This window comes from Drosophila elegans, unplaced genomic scaffold (genome assembly GCF_018152505.1).
Source record: "Drosophila elegans isolate 14027-0461.03 unplaced genomic scaffold, ASM1815250v1 contig_814, whole genome shotgun sequence".
NCBI lineage: Eukaryota > Metazoa > Arthropoda > Insecta > Diptera > Drosophilidae > Drosophila > Drosophila elegans.
The window spans coordinates 15,601,052-15,619,166 of record NW_024546167.1 but is presented as its reverse complement, the minus strand read 5'-3'; the positions used below and the strand labels follow the sequence as shown (position 1 = coordinate 15,619,166).

General features: G+C 37.5%; 2 protein-coding genes and 1 long non-coding RNA gene across 7 annotated transcripts in view; 2 read left to right on the top strand and 1 right to left on the bottom strand.

Moving 5' to 3' along the window:
* Positions 1-5,733, top strand: part of LOC108149363 (disintegrin and metalloproteinase domain-containing protein 10) — an 89,269-nt gene extending 83,536 nt beyond the window's left edge. For 3 of the 5 annotated variants that reach the window (XM_041710645.1, XM_041710646.1, XM_041710644.1), the window contains exons 7-12: positions 768-914; positions 1,575-1,735; positions 1,804-2,038; positions 2,155-3,201; positions 3,267-3,876; positions 4,039-4,399. In XM_041710645.1, coding sequence (XP_041566579.1) covers positions 768-914; positions 1,575-1,735; positions 1,804-2,038; positions 2,155-3,201; positions 3,267-3,876; positions 4,039-4,307 — 2,469 coding nt within the window. In that variant the 3' untranslated portion in view covers positions 4,308-4,399. Of the gene's footprint in view, positions 1-767; positions 915-1,574; positions 1,736-1,803; positions 2,039-2,154; positions 3,202-3,266; positions 3,877-4,038; positions 4,400-5,258 lie in introns of those variants that run through there. The other 2 variants (XM_017276862.2, XM_017276863.2) reach the window with 2 other exon arrangements.
* A 1,691-nt stretch (positions 5,734-7,424) lies between these two features.
* Positions 7,425-10,450, bottom strand: LOC108149544 (ras suppressor protein 1). Its single transcript, XM_017277181.2, has 5 exons — positions 10,058-10,450; positions 9,309-9,374; positions 9,109-9,214; positions 7,738-8,359; positions 7,425-7,674 (listed from the first exon to the last, which is right to left on the bottom strand). Exons 2-5 carry the CDS (start codon positions 9,336-9,338, stop codon positions 7,584-7,586), a joined length of 849 nt encoding a protein of 282 aa, XP_017132670.1. The 5' UTR covers positions 9,339-9,374; positions 10,058-10,450; the 3' UTR covers positions 7,425-7,583.
* Positions 10,451-10,687: 237 nt separating this feature from the next.
* On the top strand, positions 10,688-11,712 carry LOC108149545. Its single transcript, XR_001774629.2, has 3 exons — positions 10,688-10,932; positions 10,993-11,335; positions 11,393-11,712. It is a non-coding gene; the product is annotated as an uncharacterized LOC108149545 (long non-coding RNA).
* The last annotated feature ends 6,403 nt before the right edge of the window (positions 11,713-18,115 follow it).

Below are 18,115 nucleotides of genomic sequence, written 5' to 3'. Positions count from 1 at the left end.
TCGGGCTTAGCTGAATTTGCATTTTTATACAAATATATTTGAAGAGTGTTTGTTGGGTGGGACTTGGCATGGATTGGATTGGATGAGCTTTAGATGAAAGGGGCGTTTTTTGTTTGTCTGGCGGGGAGTGGGGAGTTTCGGACCCGTTTACACAGATGTCAGCCGCATTTCCGCTTTCCAACGCATTGCGGTTTTGAGGTTTTTATTACCCCATCCCCCAAAATTTCAAGTGGTTTCACGTTAATTAAATCTGTCTACCTTGACGCTTAAAAAATAATTTTTTTTATATATTCTAAAGAGAATTTGGAGGAAGAGGTTTGCAGGTTTTTTCCTTAAAATGTAATATACTTTTCAAAGTTTAATGATTAAATTTCTACGAACCATAACCATAATTTATGTTGAACTCTGATATTAATTACCATTATCTTTATTTAAAGATCAAAGTTTATATACAAAATGTTTAATATGAGCAATTTTAAATGTGTTTAAGCTATTATATAAATATTTGAATCCCAAAGTTTAAAGATCAAATTTCTACAAACCATAACTATAATTCATGTTGAACTCTCGTGTTAATTTATCGTTACTATTAAAATATAAAAGTTTAATGTACAAAATGTGAATCCACTTTACAAATAGATACATATATTTATACTTATCAGAAACCTTACTGTTTAAGGGCCTTTTGAGCTATTGAAATTTAACCGCTGGAAGCCAGCGTTAATATTTTGTCAACACCTTTTCATTGCGCCTATTTTTGGTTACAGCATGATCGTGGACGAAAGTACGAGGTGGATGTGAAAACGCGCGAGGAAATTACATCGCTGATTGCACATCACGTGACGGCCGTTAATTACATTTACCGCAACACAAAGTTCGACGGACGCACCGAGCATCGCAACATACGCTTTGAGGTGAGTACACAAACGCACTCGCCCACGACCACGCCCACACACATAGCGGCAGTCCGGCGGACAAACAATGATGATGGGATATGGACAAAGCGGCAGGACCCGCCCCACAGCACCTTTCGACCACAGCAGGACATTGGGAGCTGGTTAAACCGTGTGGGGACAGGTCTTTAGTGCAGTGTATATTAAATCTCAATCCGGATTTCCTAGACTACAGTTTTTGTGTCACACGCGACTAATTGATTGCGTTAATTGAGTTGCAATATACATATATTATTATTTCTGCGAAATGCAGGTCAGTTTTTCACACATTCTGATTACAAAATGCTACGCAATCACGTAATTTGATATGCAAATTTCATTTAAGGACACATTTCAGAATTTAAATAAATATTTGGGAACAGTGCATTTATTTATTTATGTGCTAATTTCAATTAAATACAAATTACAGAATATTTAAAAATTTTAATAATTAATATTGACAATTTATAGTCCAAAAGCTATATTTACAATGTTAAATTTATCAGGAGCGCTTAGCAAATACAATATCATAAAAAAGTAAAGAATTTAACTGATGTACTAGTATATTCTTAATATGTAAATGCATTCCATAAATGTTTTTGTTTATATTTAAATAACATAATTTAATTTCTCTTATACCAGGTGCAACGCATTAAGATCGATGACGATTCGGCCTGTCGAAATTCCTATAATGGCCCACACAACGCCTTTTGCAATGAGCATATGGATGTCTCGAACTTTTTGAATCTCCATTCCCTAGAAGATCACTCGGACTTTTGTCTGGCCTATGTTTTTACCTACAGGTTGGTGATTGATTTAATTATAATTTAGAAAATTCTTTGATTTATTAAAACAACTCCCCCTTTTACAGAGATTTCACGGGCGGCACTTTGGGTCTGGCCTGGGTGGCGAGTGCTTCGGGAGCCTCTGGTGGAATTTGCGAGAAATATAAGACTTATACGGAAACGGTGGCCGGACATTATCAAAGCACAAAGCGATCCCTCAACACGGGAATCATCACCTTTGTTAACTATAATAGTAGAGTGCCACCGAAGGTATCGCAGTTGACATTGGCCCACGAGATTGGACATAACTTTGGATCCCCTGTGAGTTTTGAAAACAAATTTGATTCCCAGTTGGGATACGAATAAACCAAGTTTATAGATTACTTCAATTTCTATATACCTTCCTAACTTTGTTTTATAATTGTTATTATTTCCAGCATGACTATCCGCAGGAGTGTCGTCCTGGTGGTCTTAACGGCAACTATATTATGTTTGCCAGTGCCACCTCCGGTGATCGACCAAATAACTCAAAGTTTTCGCCCTGCTCCATACGGAATATCTCCAATGTCCTCGATGTGCTGGTCGGAAATACGAAGCGGGATTGCTTCAAGGCCTCCGAGGGAGCCTTCTGCGGCAACAAGATCGTGGAGTCCGGCGAAGAATGCGACTGCGGCTTCAACGAAGAGGAGTGCAAGGATAAGTGCTGCTATCCGCGTCTGATCAGCGAGTACGATCAGTCGCTGAACTCCAGTGCCAAGGGCTGCACACGACGTGCCAAGACGCAGTGTTCGCCGTCGCAGGGTCCCTGCTGTTTGTCCAGTTCCTGCGCCTTCGTGCCCACCAGCTACCATCAGAAGTGCAAGGAGGAGACGGAGTGCAGCTGGTCGAGCACCTGCAATGGAACCACGGCCGAATGTCCGGAGCCACGGCATCGGGATGACAAGACGATGTGCAACAATGGCACTGCGCTATGCATGCGTGGTGAATGCAGTGGATCACCTTGCCTGCTCTGGAACATGACCAAGTGTTTCCTCACCTCGTCCACGCTGCCGCATGTCAACAAGCGCAAACTCTGCGACTTGGCCTGCCAGGATGGCAATGATACCAGCACCTGTCGCAGCACCAGCGAGTTTGCCGAGAAGTACAACATACAAAAGGGTGGCATTAGTCTGCAGCCAGGATCGCCTTGTGATAATTTTCAGGGCTACTGTGATGTGTTTCTCAAGTGTCGAGCCGTGGACGCCGATGGTCCGCTGGTGCGGCTGAAGAATCTGCTGCTCAATCGCGAGACCCTGCAGACTGTGGCCGAATGGATCGTGGACAACTGGTATTTGGTTGTCCTAATGGGCGTGGCGTTCATCGTGGTTATGGGAGCCTTCATCAAGTGCTGTGCCGTGCACACGCCCAGTTCGAATCCAAAGAAGCGGCGGGCTCGTCGCATCAGTGAGACCTTGCGAGCTCCCATGAACACGTTGCGTAGAATGGTAGGGTTTGGCCATAGCTTTTGCTAAAAGGATAATATAATTTATTTATTTATAATTTATTGCAGCAACGACATCCCAATCAGCGGGGAGCAGGACCTCGAAGCATTCCACCGCCGGCGCACGAGGCGCAGCACTATCCACGCAGCGGTGGAGGAGGAGGCGGAGGAGGAGGAGGCGGCGGCGGCGGAGGTGGTGGTCGCCATGGTGGCTCTCGGTCGCACCACCAAGGATCGCATCCGCACGATTGGGATCGCCAGCAGGGCGGTCACTCAGTTGTGCCACTGCCCACCGGCGGCAGTCACGCCAGTCGAAATTCGGCAGCGAATCAGGCGAGAAGGAGCGATGGTCGCGGCACACGCTCCACCAGCAGTGGAAGACCACAGGCGGCCGGCAGTGGAGGCGGTGCAGTCAGCAGCAGCGGAGCAGCGCGATCACATGGCGGCGGCGGGTATGGAGCCGAACAGACGATACCGGGTTCCATTGGTGGTGGTGTGCAGGCGGCCATTAGCAGCGGCGGTGTAGTGGCTCGCGCCCAACTGCCGCTGCCATTGCCACCGCCAAATGCACAGCAGCAATTGCAACAGCAACAGCACCAACAACAACAACACATACAACTACAGCAACCGGCATTATCGCCGCAGCAGCAACCGCAGCAAGCGTTCTACGCGCCGAAAGGTGTGTGTCTTCCTCGTTTCCCCCACCCCCCCCAAAAAAAAAAAGAGTGAGCCCCTGAGTTGGTAGTTTTTGCCCCCCCAGAAATGCTCCTCTCTTCATTTTTTGTTACCCCCGATTTAATTTGTCGTTTTTCTTTTCGTTTGCGAAACGCTACAAATTCAGAACTACCACCACGCAATAAGTCCCGATCATCACGTACCAACAACAACACCTCCAACACAACAGCCACCAACTCATCCACCGCGGCAGTCGGCAGTGGGTCGGGATCGGGGGCGGGCGGCAGTAGTAGTAAGAGCAAAAGCGGTAAAAGTGCCAAAGCCAAAGACTCAAAGTCGCAAAAAGCGCAGCAGCAGCAGCAGCATCAGGGCAGCAGTCGCAGCAGCAGCAAGGAGAAGGCCGTCAAGCCAGTGCGCCGCAATATCGTTTATTGATGAGTGTGTGTGTGTGTGTGGATCCATCTCACATTGCCATACAGAGAACACTGAAAGACAGACCCCCCCCCCGTTTCCCAATCAAAAACCAAAAAAAACGCCCGCTGCTAGTCATCGATCCATGAGTTGTTGCTTCCCATCACCATCACCAAACACAAACAAAAAAAATGAAATGAAAATGAATATGAATATGAAAAAGATATTTCTATTAACCGAAGAAATTGGTATGACATATGTGATTTTTACCCAGTTTGTTCCTCTTTTGGTTTGAGATCCCTTTTTTAATTATTTTTTTGAATGTATTTTTGTCCCTGTTTTATTAACTGGTCGTATTTTTTCACCTGCATGTGTACTTTCCCCTGATTTTCCCTGATTTCCCTTGATTTTGGTTTTTCGTTTAGTTTTGGAAAATGTTTTTGTATTGTTGTTGTTATGTTTTTGCATGTGCATTCAAATGGTTTATTTAACAAACTCTATTAACACTAACATAGACTTAAAAACTCTGATTTTTGTGATTATAAAATCACTCAAAAGGGGTTAAATGGGATTAATTAATTTTAAGCGCAAAAGCGTTTCCTTTTTTATAAATATATTTATTTTTTAAATTTTAAATGAACTCTTTTTTCTTTATTCAAATAACAGATTACAAAAAATCTTAAATGTCAAAAATAATAAAAAAAAAGGCTTATAAGTGCATTTTAATTGCAGTATTGCAGGGCTTAATTCCCTTTATTATAAATATAACATTTATTTATTATAATTTATTAGTAATTAAAATTGCAAGTGATTAAAAAAAATTATAATTTCAGTAACGATAAACAGATTAAAAAATTGGAAAATTTTAAGTGTAATGTCTCTTAAAAATACTAATTTACTAACAACTAATTAGCAATGTTCGAGTACATTTAATTTACTGATTAATGTTAATATTTAAATTGTTTCCTTTCTTAGGCGTCGCGCCGCCGCCGCTACAAGTAAGCTTTAGTCGGCCGACATCGTTGCACGAGCAACAGCAGCAGCAACACCATCTGCAGCAGCAGCAACAACTGGAGCCGCAGCAGCAACACGCCTACGCCGATGCCTATGCGGCCTTGGGGCGGGGCCAATATGAATCCACTACGCGGGCGCCCAACAATAGCAAAGTTTGACAGCCAAAAGTGGCAATGGAGCGCCATAAAAGGCCAAAGGCTAAGCGACTCAAGCAGCAGCAACAGCAGCAACAACAACAACATCAACAGCAAACAACACAGCCCAAACAGCAACAAAAGCAAAAACAACATAAATCAAATGAACTCAAATTAAATGTAAATGTAATTTTTATGCTAATTATTTTTATTTAAGCAATGTTTGTATGCCACATAGGAAAACCGCCAGAAAAAAAAAACACAAAAAAAAAGATGCAGACAAACTTCATAAAACAGAAAAAGCTAAAAGTGAATGATATTTTTGATTAAATAAATTGAAATGAAAAATACGAATGCAAAATATGGTTAATATAAATAATTAAAAACGGCAACTTGCATAATACATATAAAATCAAATGGTAAATATATACATTTGTATGTATATATTTATTATGCATACACAAATATTAAATAGCAGCAGCCACAAAAAACTAATGTTTAATTGTATGCAAAAAGCATTCTATATGACGGTGAGATTTCTAAGCGGGAAGCATGAATACAAAATTAATTACACACTTGAATCAGAAAAATGTGTTTTGTACAAAAAAATTAATAAAAACAAAAACAGTGCGAATTAATTAAACGTCATGAAAAAAGAGCGGAAACAACAAAGCATTTAAATTGTATTTATCTGTACCGAAGGCTAAGTGTTTATTTAAAGCCGTCAAAATTGCATTTGTAAACTAGCAAACACAACCATGAAAACCAAAAAGTATAAAAACCAGAAATATTAAATGAAAGAGCGAGACTTAAAACTAATGGTGGAAACAATCCAATCTTTTTAATTTGTTGCCAAACGCATCTTTCTGTATGACTTTCGAACGTCGCTTTGATTGTTTTCCGTATACATTTTCCTTGTGCAGAAAAAGCAAACGAAGTAACTAATTTTTATATTTCACGTATTTTTACTATCTTAGGTACAATTTTCTATTGTCAATTTTTATTAGTATTAGGTTTAAAGCTTTATGTTTTAGCAATCTGGTAGCAAGACCACCACTGATTATGTTTAATGTTATCTATCATATATGTGTATATCTGCCAACATTGAAATCTATTTTTATGTACGTATTTTGTAATACGTAGGTCATGCATATACGAGTCTACGTGTGCTTGTAATTTACTTTGTTGTAGTCTCTTAGGTTACTAGTTTATGTTTTTTGTTTTTGTCTGTGTTTCGTATTTGCATGCTCAAAACTGAAACGTGCAACTCACGGAGTCCCGACTGATGAACTACTCCAAGAAAAGACATTAATAGGATGGAAATTATTTGATTCTTTCGTTGGAATCCTTGTGTTCAATTCTCCATTATTACATCCAAATTTTAAAATATGGTCTACCATAGAGTTTTCTCGAATCGGTTCTAAAATGTATCGCGTGTTCTGTGGTAGATTTATTTTCAATTCCTGTAAGACTCAACTTAAAAGAACATCTTCAAACTCTTGTAAATAAACTCTATGAAATATATATATATAAATATAAATACTAAAACATACTCTAAGGAATAAATTAAAAATGAATTGCATATACAGAAAAAGCAAAATAAGTTTACAAAATAATTAAATTACATAAATTGATATATGAAATATGTATTCAATTCAAATTGACAAGTGAATAATGCAAAGAAACGAAACAAACAAAAAGCGAACAAAGCAGAACTATGCTTTTGATTTTTCTCAAACAACATAGTAAGCAAAGAACAAAAACAAAAAACATTTAACTATTAATTTAATTAAAATAAATAAAGAATTAATTAATTGACTTTAAGTAAACTAATTAATTATGATTATGGAAACAAAATTTCTTAAAAAAGAATGAATGAATATGAGAAAAGATAATAAAAAAACAAGAAAACCTACTATTTTATAAAATAAATCCAATGTGTTTTTATTCATTGGTAATATATAAGGTTTTAACCCACTAAAAGACTTTAATATTTGGTTTTTTAATTTTAATTAGTGAGAAAAAGAGTCAAGGCACTTTGCGAAATACACATTAGTTTACAAATACTTATAAATTAGTATACAAAAACGGTTTTGGTTAAGAACGAGCGAGACGAACACACAACTTCATGGGATTTTCTTTCCGAGGACAACTATGCGCGAATTCTAGAGGTCTTCTTGCTCTTGTCGGCCTTTGGTGGTGGTGGTCCACTTCGTCCTGCCTGCATATGACGATTGTAGATGCTGTCGAGGATAAAACTGATAAGTTGGGAACACTCTATGTTATTGAATATTTTGATAACTCACATTTTGTAGGTCTCCGTTTTGAGGTAGTCGATGACATGACTAATGCCTAGTAAATATTGCTCGGCAATGGGATTGACCCAGGGATTCTCCTCCATCTTCATCACCGACTTGTTGCTCAACAGATCCAGTTGGGCGATTTCTGGCGGCAGGACCTGCAGCCTATTATTCTGAATGTGCAGCTCCCGGAGTCGCAACAAGTCCCCAACTTCGCGGGGAAGCTCCAGCAGATCGTTGTCACGCAGTCCGAGAATTTGCAGATTCTTCAGCTGGCCCACCTCCTTGGGTATATACTCGAAATCATTATCGCCCAGATATAAGGCCCTCAGAGTTTCCATGCCGAAGAAGTTGCCCGGAAGCACCTGTTCGTTTAGATTATTGTACGACAGGTCCAACACCTCCAGGACGGGGAAGGCTCCAAAGCCTCGAGGTAAGTTGATTAGCTTATTAATGGATACATTAAGGATTCGGAGCTTGGGCATGGACGACAGCGAAACAGGCAGTTCGGCAAGCTGGTTATTCGAGAGGTTTAGGATCTCCAAATTCAAAAGATTCGCGATTCCAGGACTGATCACACTGATCTTGTTGTGGGACAGGGTCAATCGCGTGATATTGGCCATGTTGACTGTTGAGAAAGAAATCGAGGGGTTGGAAAATATTGAATTTAATATATGTATATATTTGTGATAGACCATAGTGTCATAGAAATCTTATCTTAAACAAACCATCTTTATTGTGGTAAGACTTAGTTTTACAAAATATATTCATATATTTTAAAATTAAAAATTGCTATTATATAAAATAGCAACAATTAAAAAAACATTTTGCTATTATTTTAAAATATTTATTTCAATTGTATCCGCTGCAAATTTCGCACTGGGTTCAAATATAAACAGCTGACTGCACGCAACAAGTATAGACGCCAGAAGTTAGAGCGAGATAACTATATTAACATAGGCATGCGCATTGTTGTTCTTTAAATAATTCGATAATTAAAAAGATAAAAACATATAATTTATTTTAACAATTAAATGAAAAATATTTAATAAATTAGGAAAAAAACAGTGAGAAATTAAATTCTCTTTTAGGAACCCTTCGATATCGCAATACAGTTTTTACAGGGTTTGTTTACATTCTGTACACAACTTGATTTCTATTTCGGTGCTGGCGTCATCGCAATTAATAAAACAGAATGCCACTTAAGAGTTAACAAACTAAAATAAAGTATTATTTTAATAATAAAACGAAAGAACATAACTAATCTTGAATTTTTCTCAACATCTGGGCGAGGTCTTATTTTGCGTGGGAGTGTCAACCGCCCATTGACTCACTTTCGTACAATGCAAACTTAACTTCATTAATTTCGATACTTACACAATCCAGGCAACTCCTCGAAGGACGACAGATTTTTATCCACCAGGTCCAACTCCCGGTTTTGAGTTTCCCTTGCTTCATCCAAAACTTTCTTTGCCTTCGACATCTTTGCGTTTGCGAGTGTTGATTGTTAACAGAAATTATGATTTTTACATTTCTGGTAGGAAACGTTGGTTTTTAACATTTCTGTTGGGACTCACCTTTGCGCTTACGGGTAAACACTGATTCATTTTGTTTCAGTATAATCACAAATTCACAAAAAAATACTGAAAATAATATTTTAAAATATTATATTTTATATTAAACAAATTTTAACGGTACAATAATCTAATCTTAAAACTGTTATTTTATGTACTTCTTAAACAATTTATTATTTGTACTTTACTTTAAAATAATAGTTTTAATTAAAACATTATTATCGATTAATATAGTTTTAAAATAAAACCAAAACAAAACCAAAATATATAATTTCTTACACGTTGATAATTAAATAATTATGTTCTTAGTTATCAATAAAAAAGAAGAAAAAAAAAACATACATTTTGCAAGCGTTCACTTCGCATTTTAAATGGAATGCCAGAAAGCTAGAAAAATTAAACTTGACACAAAGATAAAAATTCTATGTCAATTTGACATGTAAAATTAATGTATGTTATACCTCCAGTAACATTTAAATTAATACTGAAATAAATTGTTTTGTATTTCTGAAAATTACAATTTGAATTACTACTTTATAATTATAGAAGTTTTACTTTAACTCTAGAATTTCCCTAGCTTCGTCAAAAGCATTTAGCTTTTAATTGGTATGATAAGGCTTTCTAGTCATTTTAAAATTTGGTCTAATACATTATTTACCGATTTAAATTTGTCACATACAAATTGGGTGTTGACTTTGAGCTTCGATTTCCATAACCTTTTATTAATAATAATTTTATAAACAACCACTTACAGAATTACTTTCAAACTATTTGCTTTGGCACTTCCAGTGGCTCCAAAACTGTACCAACTGCACTTTTCGTTTGCATATGTTTTTGTGTGGGCAGTTTTCAGCACTTTTCCGTCACATTAATATAAATTTTACAACTTTTTGGGTCACTATGTTACACAAACAATGCACTTGGCCTAGTTTTTGGTTGGAAAGGCAAAAACCACTTTTGTTACAAGGCAAAAAATTATTGAATATCCACGCGCATTTTAATGTTAAGACGGATTATAAGACATTTACGCTACAGAATGAAACGCATGTTCTATTATAATGTCTCCGCTCATTGAATTTAATCACGAAAATAGCCAAAAGGCGGAATGTGTCGTGCGTCGTGCGATCGTCTCGAGTAACTAAAAAGAGATCTCTCGCAGCGTCAGCGAGATCGATCAAAAGTGGATGTGATGTGGGCGAGTTTGGGGCGATGGGGCCTGGTTTTGCCTTTTCTGATTGTCGCCACTGTCAGCAAAAACAAAAGCAGCAAACCCAAACCCGATATTGGGTTTTGTTTGGTTGATTTCATTAAACGTATTTTTTATTTTTCTCCAGCATCTTCACAGTGCGGAAAACCAGTTTGAAATGTAGTGATGAACTTGCATTCCAAACCGATTATAGGGCTCGATTTCGAGGCATAGCTAAAGCATAAAATCGCCAATTCTTTTCGGCTTATAAATTTGCCCAGCTTCTAACACTGCAAATCACAACATATTCCAGAGATGTATGGGTTGCAGAACAAAGCTGCACACCTGAATATAGAATGTCAAAAAAATACTTATTAATCGTTATCCTAATTTTACTGCCAATCTTCGCCAGAGATGCAATCATAAGAAGATCCCGAGTCTGTAAGTCGTAATGCTGCTCGAATATATAACACAAATAATATATATAATATTTATATCCAGTTTGCAAAGGAAAACGGGGATGGGGCCATTGCGTGGCAATGAATGAGACATGTCAACTTAGACGCTATAAGGACAAATTTTGCAAAACCAACACTGTGTGTTGTGCAACGTAATAAATTGAAGTGAACTTTTGAAATAAAAAAAAACATAATTAGTTTCCCACAGTTGATTAATTTATTTAATTTAGTTTTTTCCACAGTTTACAAGGGGTTTAAACAAGAACCAAGTATTACACATTTGTTTCTCATTAGAGCCAGAATGGTTATTTTTGAGATATTTTATATTCTTGTTTTACTTCTACTCCTCGCCCCTGACGGCACTGAAAGTAAATTCCAATATATAAGTAAGTTTGAAATCAAGTAATAAGGTTGCTTGTTTTAATACTAATCGATTGAGTTAGTTTGCAAGGACAGAAAGGAAAGAAATTGGGGACGCTGCATAATTAAAGGATCTGAATGTCGTGGTGTAACCCATCTTAATCGTGTCTGCAACTCACCCATTGCCCACTGTTGTGTTCTTCTCCCTGGACAATCCTGGGACAAAAAGCATATGAAGAAGAAAACAACAGCATTTGAAACCGATTATCTAACCACCCTTCCGCAAAGCGAACAAAGCACTTCCAAACCAAAATAAGAATAATATTTTTAACACTTTGGAAGCTTTATAAATTTAATATCTCCACACAAAATTAAGTTAGCACCGCTGAAAATATTAGGTGATGGCGACTAAATAAATATTTTTGATACTTCTTCCTTTTTTCAAAGATATAATTTGAATTAATATAATTTTTTAAAAAAATTAATGAAGTCTTAAGATATAAAAGGCTATTTTTAAGTTATTAAGTTCAATCTGATGAAAATTGTATTTAAATGAATCCCAAGACATTTCGATAATCTTTTCAGAGTTAAAGTACCTAAGCCTTGGCAACACAATTCCAGTTGTGCGTGAAATATGGTAATTCTGGCTGAGAACATGTCTGATATCATCTCCTTCAGTACAGTAGTTGCCGGGGGTTTTCCGCTTTGTCTGTTTGTTGCATTTTTAATTACTCAGTCGTGCTCCAGTTGCCGAGGCCGTTGTGGACCTCCGATGTTTGTGTGGGTGCCTACCATTTTGGCTTTCGTATTAATTTTCATTTCGCCGGTTGTCGAATCCGCAAAACAGAAAGTTTGTCTTATGCGCCTGCATAATTTGCGTGTTGCATCCACTTTTTTATTTTGCAGTTTCTGTTCTGCCTTTTGGGGCGAACTGGCCGAAATGATGGCGAGTGCCTTTGCTGTTGCGGGACGCACACACTTCCGCCGTATTAAATATGCAAAACAATGCAAACTCTCTTTCGCCTGGCCAGCGCAAAACAACAACAATAGAAACCAAATAAAAACTTTCCCTGGCCCAAAATTAATTTTTGTTTTAGATGGCGCGCAGATTTTTCGGCTGCATTTTTGGCTGCACTGCTAATGCTGCGGCACAGGCTGAGGCACCATCCACCACCATCACCGCCATCACCACCACCATCAACCCAAATGGTGGCCACCGACCACTGTCCGTAATTTTTGTTTTAATTAACTTTTTGTTTGCTTTTTTCCCGTTTCCCAAAGTTTTGCAGCTCTGTGCAAATTGCGCTAATTTTGAAATGGTGGGCAACAAAATGTTTGGAAATACATTTTTCATTTTCAGAAATTTTAAGGGTCGCCGCAGTTATGATGATATATGAGCTACAGTTAAGGGTGCGAAAATATAGGGTTTTAAAACAAATTTTATGAATTCGTAAACATTTTTAGTTTATATCTTAAACATTGTTTTACTTTTTAGAATATTGCTTAGCCTTTCTGTAGAAGTAACATTTTATTTTGTAATTATTTCATTAGCTTTTTGTTTGTTTTTCCCCGTTCTCTAAAGTTGGGCATCTTTGTGTAAATTGTGATAATTGTGAAAAAGAAGTTATATTTGGAAGTTTTTATCTTACATTTTTTTTTCTTGTAAATGTATATTGCTTGTTATTTTTGTCCAAGTTATTTTTTAGGAAGCTATTTATACCACTTAAATAAAATTAATATATTCAAGTCAAAGTTGATTGTGAATATACTTTTTATTGATATTGTAATTCAAATTTCTTAATTTTTCCAAAATGAAGTGAAACTTCTCTTCTCTAGCCGGATTTTGAAAATTTATTAGGCCTTAATTCAGCTGCAAGACTAAGCATGTTAGATGGAACCGCAATACCTACTGAAACCATAAATTGTTCATTGCCAATGCTATGCTTAAAATTCTCAAATGGACATTTGGCGGCCATAAATTTGCATTAAGTGCTAACCTTATTTAAATTAGGCTTTCAGTAACGTCCGAGTGTGAGGGGGCGGCAAATAATCGATTTGAATTCCAGTTAATTGATGGCGTCTGCCTGTCGACAGTCATGCTAGCCCTCACTAATTTGTTCCCCTTTTCCTGGCACTGACCACTGCTAGAAAGAGTTGTCTGCTGATTGAATGGCTTCAAGTGGGCTCAAACTGGGACGAAATCGGGACTGGTTGGGCTAACAAAGATATAAATGACGGTCCCCCCCTCGGAGCTGTCAACACACGGACATGGGCGCATACTTCTGGCCGGCACTGTCCGGCAGTTGGTCGCTTACTTTATTCCTGCCAATTTTTCAATGCGCTTTGTTTACCCGGACCTAAGGCAGCTGGCATAAAGCCCGATAGGCCTTGGCAATCATTGGCAACGGTTGCTTTGTAGCTTCATTGAGGCCTCGACCACAGGATGTGCCTTTTGCCGGCTTGCACTTACTTATCCGGCTTCCAGGCATCCCAGCCGTTCCCATTTCCCAGCTACCAGCTCCGTGCCGTTTGATTTACTTCAAACAATTGGCAACATCATACATCAACGCGCTTTTGTTTTTGTTTTGCGTATTCTTGTTATCCCTTTTTTGTTAAATAAATCCTTCTTCTGAGCGCCTTCATCGGTTTTGGTTGTCGGCTCATGTTTTGTCCAATTTGTTCAGATTTTGTTGATTTTTGGTGCTATGAAGGTTTAAAGAAATTTTGCAGCCTTTTAAAAAATTTATTTATATTCTTTAATTTTAATTTTCTTTAAATAAAACATGTACAAAATGTAAAATGAGTAAAGAACACTATTAAATAAAACTTGTTCGCTTAAGTTGTGTTATAATGTTTTTCTTTTAATCATTTTAAATCAAATCAAAGCAACAATGAAACAAATTAAAATAATTATTAAATAAATGCAACACAAAATGTGTTGAAGCAGAAGAAGAAGAATAAAATAATTTAATATGCACATGCAAACGTTGGGAAAACTAATCCATTTTAATTAAAGTAAATAAAATTGTACTTTCAAAGTGATGGTGGTCAGCAGAGCACACAGAGGGATTATGCAAACATTACAAAATGAGAAAAAAGAGGTTTAAAAACATTACAACAAAAAACCGAATGAAATGGGAATAATTATTGAAGTCGGACGATGGGGCAAGGTTAGATAAACGGATTTAATTGTGGACTTTGTTTGTCTTTATGTAAAATGCATAATTCATAATTATGCATATTGCAAATAAATAAAATGTCATATTAATTTGTTGACAATAGCGATTTTATTAGCTGCACAAAGGGTTTAAATTCTCTAGCTTTCAAAGCTATTAATTAGGGCTGATCTGGCATTTTGACTGTCAACAGATATTTAGCTGCTCATTAGTTCTCGTTCTCCCACAGTGTGAGCCCGACCTGCATCAAGTATACGCCGCATATGACCAACAGCACCTGCCTCATTAGGATTCAGTTTGAGTCCCGCTGCCTTCATCTCGTCTCAAGTCAGCTTTTGTGTTCCAGACTTCCGCTTCGCCAGCCGCTACAGACAAAAAGAGACACACGGAAAATAGGAAAATTGTGCGAGCTCGGAAAAACTACTTGATATTCAGTGCGTTGAACTTCGTTTAGCAGGGCGAAATGTTTTGGAACTCGTTAGAGCGAACAAGCAGCGGGCAGAGATTGAGCTGGACTCTCTACAGGCTGCTGCCCCATCTATGCACTCTGCCTACAGCCGCCAAGTCATTGAATATCAACGGGTAATTGACTTGGCATAAACTGTTGCTAGGTGTGCATTTTTGGACAGGTTACAACAGTATCAATACGACATTTTTGGCCACAGTGTTTTATAAATTAGATTTGCTCAAGCTCTAATTTTTATTTAACTTAATAAATTTTGTACAGAAAAGTTTGTCCTTGTATGCTTACAATATATTAAGCAACATGGGTGTTTGCTCAAAAATTTCTCCAAGCTTTTTACATAAACTTAAATGAGCCTAAACGAATAAGGTAAGTCATTTAAGCTTTTCGAACAACAATATAAATTTAATTATGTATGTGGGGTATAGTAAAATATCTGGAATTTAATTATTGTTACATTTTTCATCCGAGTGATGCGTTGGAAATAAAAGCTATTGCTCACAAAGCAAAAAAAGTTATCAAACAGTTACAATGATTACGAACACCTGTTGGTTAACGTTTGAAGATAGGAAACTATGAAATAGTAATGGAAAAATCTTTTTTTTATTTATATGACAAGCTCAGCTGACAGCTCCTATGAGTTAAAATAATGTTTACACATAGCAATTGAAACAAACAAACTAACGTTTTGACAAGCTAACTACAAAACAACATGAACTATTTGCACAACTTATGAACAGAGGAAAGTGATTCGACTGATTACAATAATTGCAGCAATTACAACAATCAATCCAATTAATTGACTTCTCAACTGAACACATTTCGAATGCAACCAGCCAAGTACTTGAGTCAAACAATAGAAAGTCTGCCCAATTCGCACAGTCCGAAGATGATGAATGATGCATTTGCTTTTGAGTTTTATGTTTTTCCTGCTTTTTTTCTGACTTGAAACGAAAACAAGAAAGAATAAAGTCTAAAAGCAGAACTGTTGAATTTCATTGGCCAAATTGATAAAGTGGCTGTAGAAAAATCGAAAGGAATTGTAAATGCTAGTCGATCGATCGATAAAGCAGGCAAAAGGATTTGTGAAGAACCGAGATGGCAGGGAGTAGGGTTTTCCATCCCGGACCAAGCAATCAACGTGCACAAGTACACGGATTTTGGGATTTCTTTTCAACGTTTTCCCTTTACCGATTGGGCTTGTCTTTTGCATGCATAAAAATATATGCAATTTTTGATGGGTAGCAATTTATGGGTAAAAAGATGGATTGCTGAATGTATATGTTCTTAAAAGCAATTCGACTCTAATTGACACACTTTCGGTTTTAAAAAAAAAAACAGTATTTCATAATATTTGATTATTTAAATGCCTTACCAACAACATCCTCAATGGACATTTAAAATTCACTCTGCAAAAACATTATTTATATGTTCCTTCCGTAAACATTTGTCTGTAAAAAGTAAAGTCGGCAAGAAAATCAAAACGATTCTTTTCTTGCCCTGATTATCCACATTCCTTTTACAATAGGAGTAGGTATAATCGCATCACAAACATTTAAACAGATTTGCTTTCAAAAGGACTCCACCTGAAAGGAGAGAGAGGCAGGAGGATAAAGAAACAGTGAGCACATCACTTTGCCGGTAAGCCAGTGGAGTTATGTTTTGGGAAAGCAGTGCAGAGGGTCCTTCGGCCGGTATATGCTACGTAACATGCTCAATTTAAAGTGGCTCTGATTTACCAGTGGAAATGTCTGTATGTGGGTGTGTGTGTGTGTGTGTGTGTGTGTGTGTGTGTGTGTGTGTGTGTGTGTGTGTGTGTGTGTGTGTGTGTGGGGCAACACGTCTCTCTTTGTTTGAACTACAAATAGATGAGACCAACACCAGTGCAATTTAAAGGCGTGTGTGAGCAAGTTATGAAGAGAGAAAAATTTTGAAGCATAATTTTCGGCGCCAACAATAGAACGTACGTGGAGCGGATCGGGTGGCGGTGGGCGGTGGGCGGGGCACCGACGGGAGGCACATGGCATATATCAGCACATGCATCCATAAATCATATTGCTGCAGGCAGGAGCAAAGTGCAGGCAGCCAGGAAGCGGCCGGGATCCTTCATCATCCATGTGTCTGTGTGTGTGTGTGGTCCGCTTAGCAGCCGTGTTGGCTATTTTAAGGATATTTATACTGACAGCGGATTTTTGATGGAAAAACTTTTGTAAATTGCTTTGCACACACACACACACACACACATACACACACACACAGCCAGCAGAATGTCGAGCAAAGGCGCAGCTTTAATTTTTTGGCAACGCCACAATGGAGTGTCCAAGGATACGGCTCTGTGTATCCTGTTTGCTTTGGCCCAGCCACATTTATTAAACCGACCTCTTCATTTTTTTAATGATGCGCTCGTCGTCGTCGGTTCAACTAGGGCTATAGAAAAGGACGGCTTCTCTAAAATAACAGAAAATAATAATAATAACTATGGAAAAAGGGAACAAAAAGGAACTGCTTCTCCTTGGCATTTTATTGTCCTGCTTGCTGCAGGTTGTCCTAGTTACATTGTGGTCGCTGTGCATTTTCACTGCCGTCTTTTGTTGTGGCCACAATATTTTGCCCATATCAATAGTTTTTAAAGCAATTTACGGTAATAATTTTGGGCAAACTTAATAATTTCGTTGCTTTAAATTATTGTCAGTATTTGTTTAAAAGTGCAGTATTTTAAAACCTCTAATTGTATACGTTTCGTGTGCATCTATTTTTTCTGGTTTTGTGTGGCCAATTAAAATGAAAAATATTGTGATATATTTTGATTATCTAAATGCCAACAATTGCGGGTGCTAGAATAAAAGCATAAACCGAAACCAATGAAACGATAAATGGCAAATGATTCAGGCATATAAAGCCGCATAGGTAAAAATAAATCCAGTGCGCAAAATGCTGTGAAAAATATATTTAAATGGCAACGTTTTGTGGTCGTTTTGCGTTCAATTTGCAAATTGTTGTCAAACTCAATTATGTAAAACTATTGTTACAAAAGAAAACACAAATGCTTACACAACTATTTGTACGACAGCTAATTAAATAGCAAAAATTATGTTTTTATGGTCTTGACTTTGTATTTTTTTTGTGCACTTGGGCTTACTGAATTCATGGCGATGTGTGCATAAAAT

What these genes read in the sequence shown, in the direction of transcription:
- LOC108149544 (XM_017277181.2), bottom strand. Translation starts at nt 9,338, where the DNA reads ATGAATCAGTGTTTACCCGTAAGCGCAAAG. An exon ending in GTTTACCCGTAAGCGCAAAG is followed by an intron (nt 9,215 to 9,308) that starts GTGAGTCCCAAC and finishes GCAAACGCAAAG; the next exon opens with ATGTCGAAGGCAAAGAAAGT. An exon ending in AAAACGGAGACCTACAAAAT is followed by an intron (nt 7,675 to 7,737) that starts GTGAGTTATCAA and finishes TATCCTCGACAG; the next exon opens with CATCTACAATCGTCATATGC.